At 41.3% G+C, this 22,081-nt stretch overlaps 1 protein-coding gene and 1 non-coding gene across 2 annotated transcripts in view; one reads left to right on the top strand and one right to left on the bottom strand.

Moving 5' to 3' along the window:
- Mgam2 (maltase-glucoamylase 2 (putative)) overlaps positions 1-22,081 on the bottom strand; it is a 63,510-nt gene that overhangs the window by 12,216 nt on the left and 29,213 nt on the right. Inside the window, exons 22-39 of the mRNA XM_042677081.1 lie at positions 21,806-21,855; positions 20,794-20,961; positions 19,315-19,470; positions 17,839-18,093; positions 15,786-15,940; positions 13,946-14,114; positions 12,770-12,866; positions 12,250-12,362; positions 11,217-11,342; positions 9,637-9,765; positions 7,946-8,053; positions 6,530-6,592; positions 5,595-5,729; positions 4,080-4,164; positions 3,155-3,293; positions 540-673; positions 248-282; positions 36-152 (exon numbers count right to left, since the gene is read on the bottom strand). Coding sequence (XP_042533015.1) covers positions 36-152; positions 248-282; positions 540-673; positions 3,155-3,293; positions 4,080-4,164; positions 5,595-5,729; positions 6,530-6,592; positions 7,946-8,053; positions 9,637-9,765; positions 11,217-11,342; positions 12,250-12,362; positions 12,770-12,866; positions 13,946-14,114; positions 15,786-15,940; positions 17,839-18,093; positions 19,315-19,470; positions 20,794-20,961; positions 21,806-21,855 — 2,234 coding nt within the window. The remainder of the gene's footprint in view (positions 1-35; positions 153-247; positions 283-539; positions 674-3,154; positions 3,294-4,079; positions 4,165-5,594; positions 5,730-6,529; positions 6,593-7,945; positions 8,054-9,636; positions 9,766-11,216; positions 11,343-12,249; positions 12,363-12,769; positions 12,867-13,945; positions 14,115-15,785; positions 15,941-17,838; positions 18,094-19,314; positions 19,471-20,793; positions 20,962-21,805; positions 21,856-22,081) is intronic.
- Trnaa-ugc lies at positions 15,387-15,466 on the top strand. The gene has a single exon. It is a non-coding gene; the product is annotated as a tRNA-Ala (tRNA).

The following is a 22,081-nucleotide window of genomic DNA, read 5'->3' as shown; positions in this document are numbered from 1 at the left end:
TGGTGTGATTTGCAGCATGAAAACGGCCACCTCACCCTGGTCCCGATGGTGTTGTGGTTCCTGGAGAAGGGGTAAAAGGCCCCCAGCTGCATCCAGCGAGCACACATCTCATACTCCGCATCTCCGAAGAACCCACAGATGTCTGCCCCTGTCTGAAAAGATGCAAAAATCAGAGAATAGAGGAGGACGTTTTGAGAATGCAGATAACATTGAAATCAGGTGAGCAGGGTGCCACTCTATGACTTACATAAGGTATTCCAAAGAGACTGAACTCCATCATGCCTGCAATGGAACCACATAGCCGTGTTAGATGACGAAGCCCTGAGGGAAGCAGAGGGAAGGGTTGACCCCACTTGTCTTTGATCTCACGGAGGATGAAATTATCCAGAGCTAGGGATCAATGGTAGGAAATAGGAAACTCAACTCCTGATTTTACCCCCTATGTAGATAAGAACCTAGACATCACCAGTATAGCAAACTAGCACACACTCTGATGCCCCTCCTACCGCCAGCAGGGCCCTGGGAGCAAAGCCACACACCAATGATAGATTTCTTCAGCTGGTCCCAGGCAGCGGTGTTGTCTCCCAGCCAGTGTCCTGCCCAGCGTCCAGAAGAAGGGAATGTGGAGCGGGCGATGACGAGGCCTCGCTGCCCTGTCACGTCCTGCATGGCCCTGGTTGGAGGGGAACAAGTTGGAGGATTTGGAGATGTACAGACATGGAACTCCAGTTCACACAGGGCCTAGCTGCAGTGTGGTACATAAGGCAGCAGTGTTATTCTGTTGGGAATCAGAAGGTCTTCCTACCCCCCAAAAAATCTTCTATTCCCATCCAGACGCCTAGTTTATGCTTAAATGATGACAGAAAGGTATTTGGGGGACATCACAAAGATTTACCAAGTGATTACAACAGGCTTATCTCCTGTGGGTTCATTATGCCATTTAATTTTCATGAGGGAAACACGTGCTATGATTTCCCATAGTCGAAAGATGGAAAAGGCTATGAGAAAATGGCATTCATGAGTGGTGAAACCTGGATCTGATTTTAATACCTAAATTCTAAATAAACACACCAGCAGAGAGGAAGTAAACAAAGAAAATTCATAAAGAAGTGAGCCTCCAGGAAGGACCATTTGCGGAACCAGCTTTCCCCTGGCGAGAGACAGGGATGAGATGAGGTCTCCTCCACCAGGGGGCGGGGTAGGACATGGAAAGGAGAGCTTCCCATTGGAAACTCCAGCACGTTTCCATGCAAGAGAACATTCTTTAAGATACAATGCAAATGTTACTTCTTCTGTGAAAAGTTTCTGAATTATTTTAGTAGAGTTAGGTGTTTTTCCTTCTCATCTAAACGGATTGTACCTCCTAGAGTACTGGAGCTAAATCTTATGCATTTGTAGATAGGTGTAGAGTAACATTTGAGAGTGTAGAATGATTTTCTTTGTATTTCTTAGGAAGAGATGGATGTTTTCTTAAATAACAAGGCTTAGTGTGATCTAAAAAACCTTGGCATAGGTGAAGGAAGTAAGAGTAAGGAAGAGTAAGGAAGAGCAGCTAACAGATTCAGAAGTAATTGTGAGTGCATGTGTGTGTGTGTGTGTGCATGTGTGTGTGTGAGTGTGTGTGCACATGCGTGTGTGTGCATGTGTGCACGTATGTGTGTGCACACATGTGTGTGCATGTGCGTGCGCACATGTGCGTGCGCACGTGTGCATGTGTGCGCACATGTGTGTGCATGTGTGTGCGCTTGCGTGCGTATGTGTACGTGTGTGTGCACACGCATGTGTGTGCGTGTGTGCATGTGTGCATTGCGTGTGTGTGCGCGTGTGCACACGCATGTGTGTATGCATGTGTGCATGTGTGTGCGTGTGTGTATGCATGTGTGCGTGTGTGTGTGCATGTGTGTGTGCGTGTGTGCGCGTGTGTGTGCGTGTGTGCACACATGTGTGTGTGCGCACACATGTGTGTGTGTGTGTGTGTGAAGGGTAGGGAGGACCTCACCATTACTGAGTATGAGGACCTCCCATGTGTCAGTGATTAGCTCAGAGTTAAACATGGTGAGATTCCTCTGAGCCTTGGAAACATGAAGTGAAGGTTCAGATGCTTCACCAGTGGACACAGGAGTAGGAAAGATCATTGTGGATGGCACAATTGGATAACCATATGCAAAAGGACGAACTGGATCCTTTACACCATAAATGACACAAAAATTAACTAAAAATGCATCATAAATCTGAGTGTACAGCTAGACTGTGAACATTTTAGAAGAAAATAGAGAAATACTAATTATGGCCTTGAGTTACACAATAGTTTCTTGGATATGACATCAAAATCCCAATTGATCAATAAATGAATTAGTGAATAAATAATTGAATAAATATTTTGTAAAACAAAAATTGTTTTCCAAAGGAATTATGGAAATATAAGAGTCTTAATAACTAAGAGAAAATATCTGAAAATCATCTAACAAGGAAGGTGTACCTAGTATAAAGAATAATTCAATAAAAATAGATACATATTTAAGAGAAAGAAAATATGTTTCCATCTAAAATCTTGCCACAAATATGCAAAGCATCTCTATCTATAATAGCCCCAAATGGAAACAATTTAAAAGACAAACAAAATGTTGCATATCTAGATAGATATTCAACAAAACACTATCCATCAGTATAAAAGGAAAGAAATGCTGATTCAGAATTCAATCTAAATGAGCCTTAAAAACACTGTATCAAGTACAAGAAGCTAGACCCCCAAAACAACACATCATATGATTCTATTCATATGAGACATATAGAATAGAAAATCTAAGTAGACATAAATTAGGTTGATCATGACTGGGCGTAAAAACAATATAGTAAGCATGACTGCTAATGGCTCGATGTATTTTTCTTCTTTGAGAGAGAAAATGGTTCTTAAACTTCATTTTAGTGATAGATGTTCCATTCTGTAAATACTATATGATACCCCTCCTGCTCACTCTAACAGGCGAGCTTAGCAACTTCAATGACAAAAGTATTGTGGCTGGGCAACCAGGCCTAAGATTTTAAATTTCATTCATTTAACTAATATCGCATAGGGACAAGCACAACACAACTATGAAACAGCAAAAGGAACAATAGAGGACATTTCTTTGCTGCTGGGGAAGCAAACACGCACTCGTAGGTGGGTCTGGTCTGGGACCAGCCATACAGGCTGTGTGTGTCGTAGTGCCGCACCCGCGAGCCGTCTGGGAGGATCTGCTCGCTCTCCATGCACAGGGTCTTGCTGCTCAGGCCTCTGTCCCGAGATTCCAAGTCTGAGAGCAAAATAGTTAATTATTTCTCAAACCATTTAATTTGCATGTCAGCCCATGTCTCAACAGAACTCCTTTATTGTTAGGACTCTGCCGTCCACTAGATGGTATTATTCCCAACAGAATAAATCTTGTTTCAATCAATTTTCCATCAACTTTCTAAATGATCCGATCTTTCAGATTTCCTAAATGTGTCAGCACTTGCCTGAAACCTAAATGTGATGTGAAAAGAGAGGGTAGTAACCTAAAGAATGAATAAATAAGGTAATGAGTAACAGATCACACAGAAGACATCAAGAAACTTGAATTCTCTTAGGAACTCTCTTCTGTTCTTGAGACTCTGATCAATGAAATAATTCAGTATTCTGAGATCTCTAATCCTAACCTCTTATTTTAATTTTTACTACAGTATGATCTAAAAGTTAGAGGACTAGACTTTCATTTCTAAGCAAATTTCATGATGTGTGTGTGTGTGTGTGTGTGTGTGTGTGTGTGTGTGTGTGTGTGTGTGTGTGTGTAAGGGATTACTTAAAATTTTAGCAGTCAGGTCATGGTTAACAGAACAATCAAATGGATTCCTTGGTGTCTTTTCTAACATGACATCATTGTTGCTGTATGTGTAATTACTAATTTATTAATTTGCATGTATTCAAGGCTGTTTTATTTGAGATTTTATGTCATGTTGAAAGTTGTCCTTATAACTCCCCTCCCCCCCAAAACAGGCATTCTTTGACTTTAAGAAGAAAACACTGGGGATTTGTAAGCAGAAAAGAGTGTGATTTTACATACTTGGCATATAAGGTGGGTTGTTGAGAATTTCACTGCGGCAGCCCCCAACAGATCCATCCACAAAGTTTGATGGTTCATTCATATCCTGAAATAAGTTAGCAATGGCCTTTCCTGGAGAGGACACTAACTTCCAGCAGATGATCAGGTTGTATTCAAGCCCTCGCCTCAGCCAGTGCCTCTGCTATCCTCCCTACTCCTTGGCATTGACCCAGATGGGCTAAGAATCCATGTGGGCTGTAGTGGAGTGTTCACCTTCTTCCAGATGACTCTGGGGTTTTTCTAACTTACAAGGGTAATACTGGTTGGAGGATGGAAGGAACTCTCTTCGTTCATCTGTCCCACACAAGAAGGAAGCATGTCTTTGCCTTACTACTCGTGGATTATGTGCTTGTAGTGAAGGGTGCTGTAACCTTCCTCAGTCCTTTCTTTTGTACTGATTCTGATATTGGCATAGAGCACACACAAGGAGAGATGTCTCACTGTGCTTTAAATGCACTCTGAAAAGTTGTCATAGCTCTGAAACAAGTCTGGAACTCAATCACGTGTTGGGGAATGTATAACTCGAATGAGAGACATTAGAACCCCTGAGAGAATATCAACTGACTACTTTATCAATTAGAAAAGTTAAAATGTTGTCTGTTGTACTACCTTAAATAGGCCATAGTAAAGAAAAGTGCTCATTATTTTGCATTACCCAGCTGCATCTTTCTCACTGGGAACAAATAACTCACAGTTATAAACTCTCTTGTGTCTCAAAGGTATCCACAGTTCTTACTGTCTGGTTGTCTTTGGGGTTAATCTGTGCCTTTCTAAGGTCAGCCCTGGGCCTATCTATTCTGACAGGGCAGGTGGCCATGATAGTGAATGGGTTTAGAGGCTTGTCTCTGAATGAATCAGGAGCTCTTCCCTTCTGAGCTGAAGAGCAGAGAGAGCTCTTCATAACCAGCCTACAACTTGTTTTCAAGCCGCCTGAGAGTGGAGAAGGAAATCATGGCACTGATTCACCTCCCACTCCCAGGAATGGAGGAACACTTGGACACACATCCCAGGAATCTCTCTTCCAAAGGCCCACTGAACTCGGTGATGCAGCTGACTGAACAAGCCCTGTAAGTCGCTCAGCCTTCAGGGTAGCCTGCACCAGTTCCCTGGTGAGTGTCTCTTGGTTTTCACATTTATGCCCTGTCTGCTCCCAGCTCTGACCTATGTTGCATGATGTGCTTCTAGACATCTAGAGAAGTTTTGCCAGATGGAAGGTAGAAAGGAGGCACGCGGACAGTGGAGGGTAAGAGATATCAGGCCACCTTCCCTTCCCTCAGGCTCTGGTACATCTCCTTTGTGGGCTTCAGTGGCCCAGTGCAGACCCACAGTCAACGCTGCTAACTCAGATCATGTAACATCACCTCTCTCTTTCAGCCCTCCCAGCCTAGCTCCCTACTTCACCGTCTGTAGATTGCCTCTACATGACTGTGTGGATTGCTAACATGTCCAAAGAGCAACAAGTAAAGGTGCACTTACAAGCCACAGCCCATCAAACTTCAGGCTCTTCCCTGGCTCCCGAGGGTTCGCATAGAGCTCTTCTATCTCTTTTTTCCACCAGGAAGCTGTGCTGGGACGCAAGAAGTCGGGAAAAGCAACGTGCGCCCTGTACAGCTGTAAGAGTAACACACACTCTCACCGAGGGGCCTCCACCTATCCAGGAAGGGGGCTTCTAAGATCAGGAAGTGGAAATGAGTAGGTATTTGTGCCTGCTCAGCTCCCAGAGCAGTCTCCGAAGTAACCTCAGGCCTGCTACTGCTACTCCTGTTGAGTTTACCACTGACATAGAGATCGGGGAAAGCTGCTTTCATTCTGAATTTCTTAGAAAATAGTTAAATGACTTCAAAGTCCCTTTTAGACATAAGACGTGTTTTATGATGAGACGCTTATCTATGGAAACTAGAAAGCTAAGTATCTCTAAACCATTGAGCTTTAGCGGTACAAATGATTTGTGTAGATTGACTACATAAAGTGAAGGGAAACCATCGTACAAGGCAAAATGAACTGCACAGGGCAGTGTGGGTAGGGGCCAGGGATGTGATAGTGCAGACTGAGATCAAGGACTTTGTCCTCTCAGCTTGCTAATATTGCCTTTGAAACACAGGCCATTCATTGAAATCCACCTGTTCCTAATGGAGATCATTCAAGTGACAATATCCTGGACCTTGACTCATTATTTGTTTAGTCAATGTAAGATTTGAGTCACAGCCTTTTAAAGGCACATACACATGGGATGTCATGGATGCTTTCCTCTTATGATGTTTCCATTTATTTTTTATCTGAGAATCTCTTTTTGTCAAAAACTACCTGCAGACAAATATGCTCATGTTAAAGCTACATAAGCAAAGAAATAAAGCCCCTAAGTATCCAGATGTTTGGGGAAAGGTAGATAGACAAGTATAATGCAGCAGTACCTTAACCTGAGTCTCTTGGTCAAGAGATCCATCCACCTTCACATCTGGCAGCTCTGGCCAAGTCTAGAAAAAAAGAAGTTGAAACCCTTGAAGTCATTGTAGAAGCTGGTGATGGTAGGCAGAGGACCTTTCCAGGAAGTGCAAGGCCCTGAGTAATCCCAGGACCACCAAAACACACATTGAAGGTCATTAGATGCAGACTACGAGATGCCAGATTCTAATGCTAAGGCATCGTCACAAAGTGCAATGGTATGTTTGTCATATATTAAGTTGTAAAGACGGAATATATGAAATGCTGCTCACTACTGTGAGAAATGGGCTGGCGTTTCTTGTGTTGTTGTATATGTTTTCGTGTTTTAACCAAATTCATTTTAAATGTATCTTCTGAACAATCATCTTCTGAGTGATTACTCGTGTCTCCCATCTGGTTTCTTTTTTACCTCTAACAAAAAATCTCTTTTATAAATAGTAAACATGAAGTGTGACAATAAAGAAAAACAAATGACTTCCATTCACAGCCCAGAAGATTCATGTCAGTATTTTTAAGAGTTGGGGACCACAAGTGTATGTAGCATTTTAAAATCCACAGTGGCAACCCACTTCATGTGATTATTAGGACCTTAATGAAATATATTGATTAATTAATTCAAAGAACACCAAAAGAGCACTTGCACTGTTAATCACTTATAGAATCTGTACCTTCTAGGATTTAAGTAGGAAATAACACTTGTTTCTAAGAGCTCACAGTTCATGCATAAATGTGTACTACATGCAATATCTGAAGACAATGGCACAGAAAAACAGGCTGAGCTCCTACAGATACTGATCCCCTCACAGGGAAGATTTGAGTTGGTCTTGCAGTGCTGATGTTACCTGGGAAGCTGAGAAGGTGATATTCAAAGTGAACAGGGCCCATCCTCCGGGGAAAAACAGAATAGGGAGCAGAGTTTGAATGTGGATTAAGAACCATTGTTACATTGGGTGCACATATGCCATTGCTGATTAGGAGACATATGGCCATGAGGATTGAGGTCATAAAAAAGGAATTCAAGGAAATGAGAGAAAAAGAATCAATACGACGTGGAGATCTGTTTGTAGGAGTATAATAAGCATCATTGGTCCAGGCTGAATTCTGGCTTTGGGTGTAGGTGTCTGGGGACATAGACTTCAGAGTTGTTCTCTAAGATGGGAAGTCAGAACATTTCTAGGCAAGGCAGAACAATGAATGTTTCAGATGATTATATTTGTAATCTTGATCTTAGCTAATGGTTGTTAAGCTAATCAGCATCACATAGATTTCTATTTGCTCATAATCTGTCAATTACCCAATAGATTTTGTCCAGGATTTATGAAAACCTTTTCTGAGTCAAGAGAAAATGATGTCGATTCATGACTGATGCTTTCCCCAAGCCTCACCTTTCCCCACACAATGCTGCTGGTGTCAGGCCATTTGATGAATACGTTGCTTTCCTGTCCTCTGGTGAATGTTGGATACTGGGTCTCATTGCCAGAAATGGCTGGATCCTATAGTAAAAGTGGTAAAAGCACAACTATGAGGAAACCATCTCCAAGAAAACATTCCAAGTTTTTGATAATTCACAGCTCTGGCAGAAATGATGCATCAAAAATCATATTAAATAAATGAAGAGCCATGATTAGTTTCACATCTGTTACTGGTAAATTATTATAACCAATGAGAATGGAAAATTGTCTGAGGAATCCAAAGATAACTCATAAAGGTCAACCTCTTTCCAAATGAATAAGAATCTGTGTCAATAAAGGGAGACTTCCTAGGTTATTAAAAGAAACCACTCAAACTGTAACTAATGAAAGGGCAAAACCTGTAGCATCTGAATGTTGACACGATATGAGTGGTATTTCCAATAACATAGAAATTTATCTTAGAAAAAAATTATGAAGTAACATATTTTCCCATGAAATTCTTGAAAAAACAAGGGCCAATGTTTGGAAACAAGTGCTGGAGAGAAATCAGTTTACTAAGGCATTATCCTCAAGCTAGGAGAGGCAAGGCAAAGCATTTTCGGAATATAATAGCAATACTTAAGAATATGAAACTTCTTTCTTCTGTCCTGGAGTCCAGTATGCTCTGTAAAGGGGCCATCCCTGGTTAGCCCACCTCAGATCCAATCCAGTTACTTTCTACAATACCATGCTGTTTCACAGTTATCATAAGAACATCACTATCTAAATTAATTGTCCTTTAAATATTTATTCACTGGCTCATTCCACTAGAACAAATGCTTTTTAAGGCTGGGAAGGTGGGTCAGTGGTAGAGTGCTTGCCTTGCATGCATTAGGCTCTGGGTTCGATTCCTCAGCACCACATAAGCAGAAAAAACCAGAAGTGGCGCTGTGGCTGAAGTGGTAGGGTGCTAGCCTTGAGCTGAAGAGCTGAGGGACAGCGCCCAGGCTCAGAGTTCAGGCCTCACAACAACCAAAAAAAAAATAGAAAAAAGAAAAAGCACATCACTGTCTTCACCAATTTAGAACACACACACACACACACTCACACAACTTTTAGAATTTTTTAAGCTAGTGTTCAACAAATATTTGAATTTATGAATGAACAAAGTCATACTCAGATTTGCAAAGCTAGAAGAGGCATTTTTAAGTGACTGCTTATTTATTTCGCAAGATGCAAATTCAATGTAAGTTCACATTCTCAGCTTAGCTGTTTGAGTTGAATATGGTAGAAATAAATCCCCTGAGATCATCTCTGCTGAAGAAAGACACAAAGCAAGGGATTGTTGAGCCCTCTGAGTTGGAGACAAGAAGAGACACAGCTGCTCCTTTAGGCACAAAGCCTGAAACAGTGAGACTCTTTATTCTTTTCCTCAAACGTATTAGTAAATTACACCCTATTGATATGAAAATATGGAAAAGCATTAATTCTTAAAGTTATTTTCACTTAAAGTCATTGTACTTCTCTGTCTGTTTTAAATATATATTTATGTCTTCAAAGCAGTTATCGAAAAACAAGACAGTTGTTTTTGTTTGTTTGTGACTTTCTTCTACTTTATCCCAGCAGTATTCTTTTTGAGCCATGATTAAAAAAGAAAAAGGCATTGACGCTGTCTCAGCACCTACCAGAAGGAGAATAAATCTCATGCCGCTTTTCTTCATGTTCTCCATCAGGACACTGAGGTTTTGAAAGCTGGGGCTGAGAGTGAAGTCCAGCTTCCGGTCCATGTAGTCGATATCAACATGCTGGACATCCTGCCGGGAGGAGCAGGCCAGCACTTAGGGCTCACAGTGCACACCGACAGTGCTGCCCAACTCCAGCTCGGGCTGCTCGCTGACACCACCCATGCCCCGCCAAATCTCTCTTCTCACTACCCTGGCTCTCCAGAGGTGGACTGAGATCACTTCCTGAACCCTGCTTGAACTTGTCCTCAGTCTTCCTTCCTCTTCTCCCCAACTCTAACTCTCTCCCCTTCCCTCAATTCACGGTGTCCTCACATTTCAATTCTCAAGCTCGGCAAGCCCATCAAACAACATACTAGTTGAAATGTCCAAGGTTAGACAGTAGGACTTCTAGAAGGCACACAAAAGATTTATAGTATTTACTATAAAGTAGTATATAGATTTTATATACTATACTATTTTATAGTATACAATAAAATATAGATTGATAGATCTATAGTATACTACTTCATAGTATACTATAAAATATTGTATATATTTTACATATATACGTTTACATATATCTATATCTGTACATAACTATACATCATCCACTGCGGTGTTTGCACATGGAAACTCATCTACTCACTGATTTTTGAACAATAAAGAAAATAGGAAAAAACTTTTTTTTTTAATCTCCCTTGCCTTAAGGCTTTAGATAAAACTTGTTTGCAGAAATAGGCCTGTGCATAAGCCAAAACTTTTGAAAGGATGGACCAGTATATTATTAGCATTGGTTGTTCTTGCTAAGGTAGATCAGTGGATTGTTTTATTCTGTAATTTTCCTATTTTTTTCTTGCTTCTTCTTAACAAGTAGGATAAAAGGTATGTAAAAATTAAGTTTGGATATATATATATATATGTCAGATTGTCTTTGATAAGAACTTCATAACACTTTATTCTCATCTTAAAATCATTGATTGCCTCCTGAAAATCTTAAGAGGTGAATTAAAAACTGAGAAGTCATGGCAGACAACTGATGATTATGCAAGGAGAATGGTATACTATTTGTGAAATTTGCCTTTTTGACACCGATTGACTACAGTTCTCAGGGCTTTCCTGAGGCATTAGATTGCCACTGTAGGATATGCATAGGTTTATACATGTTTTAGAGAATGTGAAGACTTAATTTAAATTGTCTCCTTTCATATATTATCTATACCCATCTCTCCAAGGTCTGTCTCTATTTCCAAATCTCCAGAGACATAGCTTAAACACAGGCATGCCAACTGCAGGACATTCCCAATAACTGGCACTGAGGGCCAATATCCTCAGATCATTCCACAAACTGGTGAAGGATTTATGCAATTCTTAGAACCTTGACTTAAAAGGATAGAATGCAGTAAGTTTTAAAACCAGTGCATTCTTCTGAGGACTAACTCCCAGCTGCCTTTTTTTTCTACCCAAGTGATCACAGCAGTAATTTGTATGAAGCTGTTTCAATAATGATAATAATGATCTGGCACGAATTCTAGGTTTCATACATAGGGAATATGGGCTGCCATCATTTCATCATACAAACTGGAGATTTCAGTGTCATTCTGGTATCCATAGCGACTCAGCTGAAATCCCAAGGCCCAGTATGGAATCATGGCTGGCCGACCAATCAACTACAATAGAAAAACATGAATTACCCTCATTTGATCATTACGTAGTGTACACATTCATCAAGTTACCATACTATGTACCATAAATATTTACAAATATTTTATCAATATGAAAATTTCAAAGTGGAAAAATAATGGACCCAAGTAGACTTCTTAAAGAAGAAAATAGGTACTGATGACTGGTGCTTGAAATCCTAGCTACTCAGGAGGCTGAGATCTGAGAATCTGGATTTGAAGCCAGCCCTCCATGCCCCGCCCCAATCTTTATAAAATTCTTATATCCAATTAATCATCAAATAGCCAAGAGTAGTGATGTGGCTTAAGGGGAAGAGATGAAGCCTGGTACAGAAAAAGCCAAGCAAGAGAGTGAAAATCTGAATCTAAACGCTGTGTGTATGTGTGCAAGCATGCACATGCATATGCACACATACACACACATTAAATCAATCAATCAATCAATAAATAAGACAAGATGGTTGAAGCAACCTAAACACTTGTAGTAGTGAATACTGTCTCCTCACTGAAGCCAAAAGAAATAAAAAATAAGAAAGTGAAATCACAATAAGAAAGTGAATCAATGTTGCACAACCTGGAGATGAAGAATGATACAAACATTGTGGCTGAGGTTTCCTCAGATGTTCTAGCCATCACTGCAGAAAACCTGAGGCCTCTATGGTTATTACTCATTAGTACTTCCTAAGTTATTATAGACAAGCAATCAAGAGAAGTGTGGGATGCTGGTATGCCTTTAGCATCCTATAATCAGGAAATATAACTTTCGGAAAAAAATCACAACAAGCTAATGAGCACACCCAAGGAGAAAAAGAATAATTGGGCCTCAGTACTGGACTATCATAACAACATGCAATAAATATTTGGTGAATCGTCAATGGATGGAATGGCCTCCCACCTCAGTGTATTGTTGAGTTACAAGTTCGGGGGTTGGTCCCAAAACTACGTAAAAGTCCAAAATTCCTCCTGTGGTGCGGTATGTCAGGGCAGGAGTGGGTTGGAGTGTCACATCTGTAAAAATGAAAACACAAAGACTAGATCAGGAACAGCTCGTGGATCTTTAAATCACTCAGACAGGGAATTTGCTCATTCTCCTTCTCACCCCTTTCTATCTATCTCCTCTATAAAGTCTTTTCTCACTCTGTGAAGTCTGAGATGGTTTTGCAGGTGCCCAAATAAACTATGCCATCTCAACATTTCATAATACCTTGTGAAAAGGAGCTAAAGTGGCCCAGAAAATTAAGACCCCCATTAGTCACAATTTCATACTTACTACCAGAACACTTAGTAACTCCTTCATGAAGGAAGGAAGGAGTGAAAGGTCAGTTTGTTCTTCCTGTATTCTCATTGCTCCTGGATTTCCTTCTTTCTACCAACATCCCAGCCTCTGGCGAACAAGGAACTCACAGCTGCCTTACCCATGGCGTTGCTGTTGAGCAGGAGCACTCCGTGAGCACTGCCGTCCTCCTCCAACGCCATGTAGTAGGGGTGGACGCCATAGGAATTCTTCTTGTACTGGTTTAGAAAAATGTTATGACAGTAAACAACAAAGTGAAATTCAGTAAGCTATTTGCACATCACAACCCAAACAGCCAAGCCAACCCAATTCATTCACTGCTCTGCTCTGCAGAGCCTTTCTTCCCACACCCAGTAAAAAGCCACGTCTTTCCCCTCTGTGCCCTCTTCCTCATTCCATAGCTCTAGCCTAACACTGATTACACTGTGGGGTCATTATTTCCACACCTATCTCTCCCAGCTTATGAACCTTTGATGCACAAAACCAGTACCATGATTTACTTTGTGCTAAGCACCCAATGTGCTGGATAGAGAAGATACATTAAGTGCCAGACACCAGCGGCTCACGCCTGTAATCCTAGCTATTCCTGAATAGGCTGAATCGGATCAAGGTTTGAGACCAGCTCAAGCAGAAAAGTCTGTGACACTCTTATTTCTAGTTAACCACTAAACAGCCATAAGTAGAGAGGTGGCTCAAGTGGTAGAGCATTAGCCTTGAGTGAGAAAGGTAAGCATCCAGGCCCTGAGTTCAAGCCACAATACTACACAAAGAAAAATAATAAAAACTAAGTAATGGAATGCAATTGTATAATCAATAAAATCTGTGGTCCACGGAAGGGGTAGAAATTATAAACAAAATATGTGTTTTACAGAAAACACTGTATGATGGGTGACCTCCTGCAATGGAGAGCAGAATTAATTAATTAATTAATTAGCTAATTAATTAATATTGTTCTCTTTTTGTGCCAGTCTTGGGGCTTGAACTCAGGATCTGAGTGCAGTCCCTAAATGGTTTTTTGCTCAAGGCTAATGCTAGCCACAGCTCCACTTCTGATATTTTGATGGTTAATTGGAGATACAAGTCTCATAGACTTTCCTGTTCGACTGGCTTCAAATCATATCCTTAGATCTCAGCCTCCTGAGTAGCTAGGATTAAAGGCATGAGCCACCAGCACTCAACCAGATTTTTTTATAACTTAAAAAAAGGTAAAGTTGATGACTATGGCATCCTTTATGGGCAAGGGAACTAAAATTTACATAAAGATCGAAACGATTGCTAATTTTATCCCCATCCTTACCGCTGGTGGTTCATCACGAGCAAACATCCCCCACGTGTGCCAGCTCATATTTCTTCTGAAAGCCGTGTGCTCAGTTTCCCCAAAACCATAGATGTACTGAGAAGGGAGGCGAGTGGAGATGGAAAGGAACATGTCATCAAAGGTGAATCCAGGAAGCTGAGAGTCCCAACTGCAACACAAAGAAAGAGGTTACAGGGCAAGATATAGGGAGTGTGGCTGATGGTTCCAACACCCCCTGAACTACTGGGCATCTGGGTTGAGTGAAAATTTTGTGAAGTGACAGTAGCCATATCTCATGCTTTCATCCTTATACTATGGTTTGCAAACCTAAGAGTTCCTTTTCCAAGTCATAGATGAATTGAGGTCCAGCACTGCTGTCTCATTCATCCTTCTATTCTTAGTTCTCAGTACCTGGCCTATCAGCTTGAATAAACACATGAATGAATAAGTTCACTTGCAAGTATTTTCCAATGGAATATATATACATATATATATTATATTATATTAGAACAACTTCTCTGTATTCTAAAGAAGCTACTAGGGCTAGGAAGGTGGCTCAGTGGTATAGTGCTTGCTTTGCATGCATGAGGCCCTGGGTTTGATTCCTCAGCACCACATAAGCAAAAAGAAAAAAGCCGGAAGTGGCGCTGTGGCTCAAGTGGTAGAGCGCTAGCCTTGAGCTGAAGAGCTGAGGGACAGTGCCCAGGCCCAGAGTTCAGGCCCCACGACCGGACCCAAAAAAATAAAAAATAAAAATAAATAAAGAAGCTACTAAAGAGGAGAAATTGGACATAGAGGCAGACACAGGAGAAGGCATTAAAAAGGAAGAAACATTGGCACACACAGGTGACAATGCCCGGTAGTGCCAGGAGCCTCATCCCAGGAAAATCCTCACGTTGTGCAGCAAGACAAAGCACGGGTAAGGCCAACAGCCAATTCCTTTGTGCTAGCATTGTGGACAGACTTTGTTGATGATGACAATAGAAGCAAATGCTATATGAAGCCATTTCTCTCTCCTGCCTCTTCAGATATTATTTCTTAAAAATAATATTTCTTAGTGAAGCTTAAGAGGGAGCAGACTTACATCTTAGGTTATACATTGTAATTATTCAATAGAGTTTTCTGCTCTGCTTTACAAAATTAACATAGAGAACATATTTTTTTTCTGTGGAATCAAGCAACAATTTGTTTGTTTGCTTATTTTTGCCAGTCCTGGGGCTTGAACTTTGGACCTGGGTGCTATCTCTGAGCTCCTTTTGCTCAAAGTGGGAACTCTACCACTTGAGCCACAGTGCCGCTTCTGGCTTTTTTTGAGTAGTTTATTGGAGATAAGAATCTCAAGGACTTTCCTTCCCTGGGCTGGATTCAAATCATGATCCTCAGATCTCAGCTTCCTGAGTAGCTAGCGAGCAATTTTTTTACAAAATCTTTAAATACAGGGGCTAGGAAGGTGGCTCAGTGGTAGAGTGCTTGCCTTGCATGCATGAGGCCCTGGGTTCGATTCCCAGCACCACATAAGCAAAAAGAAAAAAGCCGGAAGTGGTGCTGTGGCTCAAGTGGTAGAGCGCTAGCCTGGAGCTGAAGAGCTGAGGGACAGCGCCCAGGCGCAGAGTGCAGGCCCCACGACCGGACCCAAAAAAAAAAAAAAAAAAAACTTTAAATACTGATTTTTTTCTGAGTTAATGACTAATAGAAAAATTAATTCCCTAATGAAGCAGGACAGAATCCATGTACCTCTCACTGTTATACGCAGTGTCTGAGATTAGCATTTCACTCACACCAATGCATATCTTTGCGAATACACCAGAACCATTCTCAGAACCAAACCAATAGTGCTTACATCACAGTGCTAGAGTTTTTGCGTCGGATCTGGATTCCAAAAGGATTGGTCTGAACCCTGACATCATACAGACAGTTTTCAGGGGAGCCAGCTGGTGAAGGAGGGGTGTTCAGAGGTACAGGTACCTCATACCTTTTAGTAGTGGGATCATAGATCTGGCAAAGAAAAAGAAGAAATCTTTTTTGGATGGAATCATGTACTACAACCTCTCATGCCCACCAATGTAATGCAATTCTGATGCTGTTGTGTGGCTGAATTTGAATCCACTTTAGGACATCGAATATCTCCAAGCAGGAAGATGTGACTTCTGCCCACCTGCTATGGCTGACGCAGATGTTGAACTTCAAAACTGCCCCAGTAACATTCATTCATAACCAGGGAGGGCATGCTCTCCAGACAACTCAAGATCTAAGAGTGTAGAATCTCATAGACAGAACATATGTGTACAAACTGTGTGTGCCAACTCAATGCATGTGTGTGTGTAACTACGTAATCACGTGTGTGAGCCTGTGGGTGTACACAAGGAAACAGAAAATTGAGTTCATATGGATTCCAAGACTCCTTCCTCTTTGAGCTTCCACCTGTAGCTCAGATTTTACACTCCTGAAGTTTCCCTTTTGTATCCAACCACTGTTCTTACTTACTGAATAGAATTGGTGTGTAGGGAAAATGCAGAGTGAATCGTGCTATGCCAAGACATTAAAAGCCAACATCACTTCCTCGTGGTATTGGTATAATATCACTTCCTCGTGGTATTGATATAACACTTTATGATTTGATGGAAGTATTTTTCCCCCTAAAGCCTTGCTTTTCAAAACTTCTCAAACCTGAAGCAATTGTATGACCTGGGGCCTTGCCAGCCAATGCAGATTTTTAGCCCTTCCTCTCCAGCTGCTGACACAGACCTTCTATTTCCCCAAGATATTCGGGTGCTTTACAATGCATCCAAATGTGCAAAGCAATGCAGCCAGCCAAGCTGACTGATGCCAGGGTCCTAGGCCACACATGGATCCTGAGTTCCAAGAGTTTCGAAGTCTAAAGTGATGCTTGTTGTGAGTGCAAAATACACATCAGTTTTAGAGATATGACTAAAGGACTGTGAAATCCTGCACAATTTAATTTGGATTTTGAGATGAAATGGTATTTATTTTAACACAGCGGTTAAATAAAACTTTACTAAAATGACTTTCATTTTGTTCGTTTTTTTTCAAACACCAATACTGGCAGTCAAGGGAAGGGCAACAGAAGAATGGAGAAAGAGTGGGCAAATGTTCTCATGATATCATATACCATACACGATATACATATATCTCAGGATACACATAGGTGAACCATCTGAAGCCCGGTAACTTGAGGGAATGGGAGGGGTTGGGAGATAGAAGAGGATGACAAAAGGGTAAGCTGACAATGCTGAATGAAACACATTTCTACAACTACTTGAGGGTAATAATTTTTTTAAATGAGAGCACAAAAACCAAGGCAGAAATAAAAACAATACTATGTGGTTCACATCTCATATCTAAGGTAGAGCCAGGCAATGAGTTGTGGAGTGTGACTTTTGACCTGCAGTGTCAGTATCATCTGGGAACACATTAGAAATGCAGATTCTCAGGCCAGACCCTCAGAATTGGAAACTCAGGAGGTGAAGTGCAAAAGTCTGGATAGTTACAAGATCTGAAGGTGATTTTGATGAATGCCAATGCTTCAGCACCACCATTGCTAGACAAACTACTAGAAATGCTGGAGTAAGTTAATGTTTTTATATGCATTAACCATAAAGCAGACCCATGTTCTCCAGATTGAGGGATAATTCTTTGAGGACATTTATGACTCGGAAGATTCTCCATTGTAGGATATTCACAATCCTTATGGATCTAAAAAGTCACATACTGGTTCTATTATCTACTAGCGTTGTGAATTTTACCTCTCTGGGCCTTAGCTCCTGTGTCTATGAAATGAAGAACTTGAGCTGAAAGTCTTTTACAAACTTCTATCTCTACCGAGCTGGGAGTTTTCCTAGTCTGAGAACCAGAATCTGCCACCTGTGAATTACCTTGACCTGAAGCATGGTTTCTGTATGATAGATCACGTTCAGTTTAAGGCTGCTGATCTTTGCAGAAAGAGACTCAGAGATGCGAGTGGCAGCCGCTGCTGGCTTTGAAGGAGGAACTGCTGTTCTTGCAGATTCTGGGGCCTCCAAGAGGGTGAGATCAGTGGTGATGCCTGTGGACTGGTACTGAATGTTGCTGGCAGCATAGGCAGCAATGGTGTCATAGTAGCAGCTGGGCACACCTGGAGCTGCTGTGTACTGAAATGACAGAAGAGCTCATGGTCAGTTTCTGTGACCACACTGAGATTCCAAGAGCTGCTTAACAGACTCAAAAGCTTTGCCCATCGCTCTTGGTTCCACTGTGACTAGCTACCAAAAGATAATTTCTAAACCTTCAGCCTATGAATGGATGGAACTGCTTGAAATTGAAACTGGATCGTTGCAGATGATTGAGATGTCACTGCGATGAGTTCTAATACAGTATAACTGGTGACCTGATTAGCAGGGAAAATTTGAACCCAAAGGTGAACACACATACACACACACACACACACACACACACACACACACACACACACACGTATGCATGCACGCACACATGCACACACATACATTGTTGGTCTCCGATAATGAGTGAACAGAACAGAAGCAGCCAGAACACTAATCTGGCACCTGGATTCTCAGCTCTAGTCCTGCTTACAGTGAATTATTGCTCCCAATTTAATTGTGAGGAAATCTCTCTACTATCTGGATTTTGCTCAGATAAAAAGGATGAGCTTTGCCTTACCCTTCCTGTCTGGGCTTTCCAAAGGATTGAAAAAAAGGAAAAGAATCACTTAAAATACTCAGTACTGCTGGGCACCAGTGGCTCATGCCTGTAATCCTAGCTACTCAGGAAGCTGAGATCTGAGGATCACAGTTCAAAGCCAGCCTGGCAGGAAAGTCCACAAGACTCTTCTCTCCAATTAACCTCCAGAAAACCAGAAGTGGTAGAGCATTCACCTTGAGCTGAAGGGTTCAGGGACAGTGCCTAGGCCCAGAGTTCGAGCCCCACGACTGACTAAAACAATAACACCGAAAAAAAACTCAATGTATTGAATAAATGCTTTTTCTTTCTAACACATAATAACTGATACTTTAATGATTACAGATGACAATTTGATGCTATTCATCCTCCCATTGCCTACTGGACCCCATATTTCCCTCCCCCATTTCCCTTCTTTGATTGTCCTCAAATGTGGTTTTGAAGGATATAAATGGACAGACAATGAGAGGGTCACTGCACTCCTTCTGACACGGGATACCTGAAGGCAAGGCTGCCCGTGTTATTACACAGAGCTGACAAAATGCATGTTGGCACGTGGTCATGATAGTCTCCAAGCCTCCACCGTTCCACAAGTACTTCCTAAGTGCCTGACTAATGCGTGGGGGACTGTTCACCACTTCCTCATCCCTACGCCCTCTGTTCCTGACCATTACCTCCCAAAGGCATCCCCGCTGCCGGCAGCTCGCCTCTGACACGGCAGGATCCTCAGGGTAGCAGTTGAACTTCTCCAGGTCACTGACTAGAAGCTTCCACTCAATAGAGAATTCTCGCCCGAGTGCCAGTCCCTTGAGATCCGTGATGGTCAGCACCTGGAGGAGGAGAACAGGGACCCTGGACTATGTGGATTATGCTTCTGCCTCATGGTCTGGAAGCCTCCCATGCCACTTTGGAGTGCTTGGGATTGGCCTTAATCTGACATTCCATTTAGACTTACTATTATCTGCTTAGCAAAATGCTTTTGTGGGAATAATGATAATAGAAGCAGTAGCTAAATGTCATGCAGCATTCCTATTGGACCATGATAATCTCTTTATAAGCATTAGGGCCATGAATCCTATCAATTGGTCCCTTGGTATGAATGCTATGGCTACGTCCACTTTACGGAAGATAAAAGTGAATTATAAGTCTGATATCGTACCTAAGATGTCACAGTAGATGAGGACTGGAGTCCTATTCTGCCTAAACCTAGAAAACAAGCTCCTGCTCTCTGCTATATGTATTTTCAAAGTAGAAGATGACTGAGTTAAGGAATAATTAACTTCCCAGACCTTCAAATAATAATTGGACTCCTCTCTCTGAATTTATCATATAAGGGAATCACTCAGTGAGAGCAAACCCAGATTCTCTTGTGTTTGCTCCCATTCACACTTTTTCTTTCTTTTCTTCTTCTTTTTTCTCCTTCCTTCCTCCTTCTCTTCCTCCCTCTTTTCCTTCCTTCCTTCCTTTTCTTCTCTCCTTTCTTTCTTTTTGTGCTGGTACTAGGGCTTCAAGACTTCAAGGCCTTGCATTCTCCCTTAGCTTTTTCACTCAAGGCTGGCACTCTACCACTTAAGTTATAGCTACACTACAGCTTTTGCTGATACATTGGAGATAAACTCTCTTGCATTTGTCTGGATTCACACTGTGATCTTCAGATCTCTGCCTCCTGTATAGCTAGGCTTACAGACATGAGCCACCAATACTTGGTTCATATTTTCTATCATGGAATAAAACTAGCATGAAACAGTGGCATTAAGGAAATACATCCACGGTGTCTCAAAGACATAGGTCCAAAGTCTCTCAAAGAAAGTCTTTACTAAGAGGACACTTATGTAAGTACTCGCTAGAAATAGGACAATCTATTCTGCAGTATTTTTACTGTGTCACATCTGGGGTCTTCTTGTCTTTTTAAAATTGAATTTCAGGAAAAAACAGCATGTTCCCTTATGATACTAACTCTTGCTATCTCCTTTAGGGCTTAATGCACACAAAGTGAGCAGGTCTGTATTATCTTTCTTCCACATTACCCCTGTCCTGTGGCTTTCCCAATAAGCTGTTAACTGTACCAAGTCAAAAGAGCAAGAGATGGTCAGCTGTCAGAATCTGAGGCCAGAGCTTTTCTCAAGGACTCTACCGATGGAACAATCTCTCACCTTTGTTGAAGGGCTATACGCAATGCTTGAAATAGATGTGGAGGCATCATTAACTACAACAATAAAATCAGTTGGCTCCTTGTCCATGCCCAAGATTCTGATATTGGTAAACATCAGGTTGTCAGGGTCCGTGTAATTGTTATTTATAATCTTTGCCTGCAGACGGTTCTAGGGAGAAAAAGTCATTTTAGAAACTGTGCCCTTTGTATTCAACATCTGCTTCTGAGATCTAAGTTGTTTCATTTTTCTCTGTGGTTCTAAAGGTGACTGTCCTCAAGGAATACACAAGCTCAGACTTAATACCCTAAACCCTAGTGTGAAATTTCAGAGCTGCTTTGGTTTACTAATTCTTTTCTGGTTCTATTTTTCTGATGATATGACCCTGGATTATAGAATTTTAAAGTAGTTGCAGTGCAAACAGAGACAAAAGCACATACAGAAACACACTGCCTCACAGCAGTATCAGTAATTTCACACGTGAAACTACCCCAATCACTTTTTGTTTCTATATTAGGAACAATGATAAAAACTCAATGAAGACTTTCCATATGCCAGACACTGTGCTAAGTACTCTACATACATCATAATCCTCTCAGCAGGCTGAGGTTGAAAGTATAATTGCTTCCATTTTCGATGAGCTTACAAAAACACAAAAAAAATTCAAAGCTAAAGAAAGAACCTCAAAAAGGACTTTGCCACTTATCACCTGCCCCGTGTGCCAGGAGCACCTCACTCCTCAGTAAAGACGTGTCTTGCAAGTCAGGACTCATCATGAAACTTCAAAGGCATGACATTTTTTCTAGGATAAAACTCCACCATTTCTGCACAGAACTCATACTAAGGTTCTAAACGTTCACGCCTGACACACATTCAACACCTTGATGTTCACTTGAATCCTCTGTGGGATCTTCATGGTCAAAAACAGTTCTTGCTTCACATGGCTGTGCCACTACAGAGCAGCAAGGACTCCACAAGCCATTTTATGACAAAGCTCCTCAAAGCCAGTACTTACAGACGCCACGGAGAAATCGTACAGGACATAATTCTTTCCAGTTACAGCATCTGAAAGAGAAAAATGCATGTCTATTACAGGAAGCAGAGGAGCTGTGGGATCGTTTTCTACTCTGGAATGCTTTTGCATTTAATTCTTCTTATCTGAATCTTGCCTATTGTGACTCAAATTATAATTATTTCCACCAAAGCCAATATTTATGCTACATTTATCTCTATATCTTGGGCATATAGTATAATAATATAGCAGTAAATGCTAAATATATAACACATATAT

This window comes from Dipodomys spectabilis, unplaced genomic scaffold, assembly GCF_019054845.1.
Source record: "Dipodomys spectabilis isolate Male_0828 unplaced genomic scaffold, ASM1905484v1 ptg000034l, whole genome shotgun sequence".
In the NCBI taxonomy this organism is placed as follows: domain Eukaryota; kingdom Metazoa; phylum Chordata; class Mammalia; order Rodentia; family Heteromyidae; genus Dipodomys; species Dipodomys spectabilis.
The sequence above is the reverse complement of the archived record's forward strand: the minus strand, read 5'-3'. Positions and strand labels throughout refer to the sequence as shown.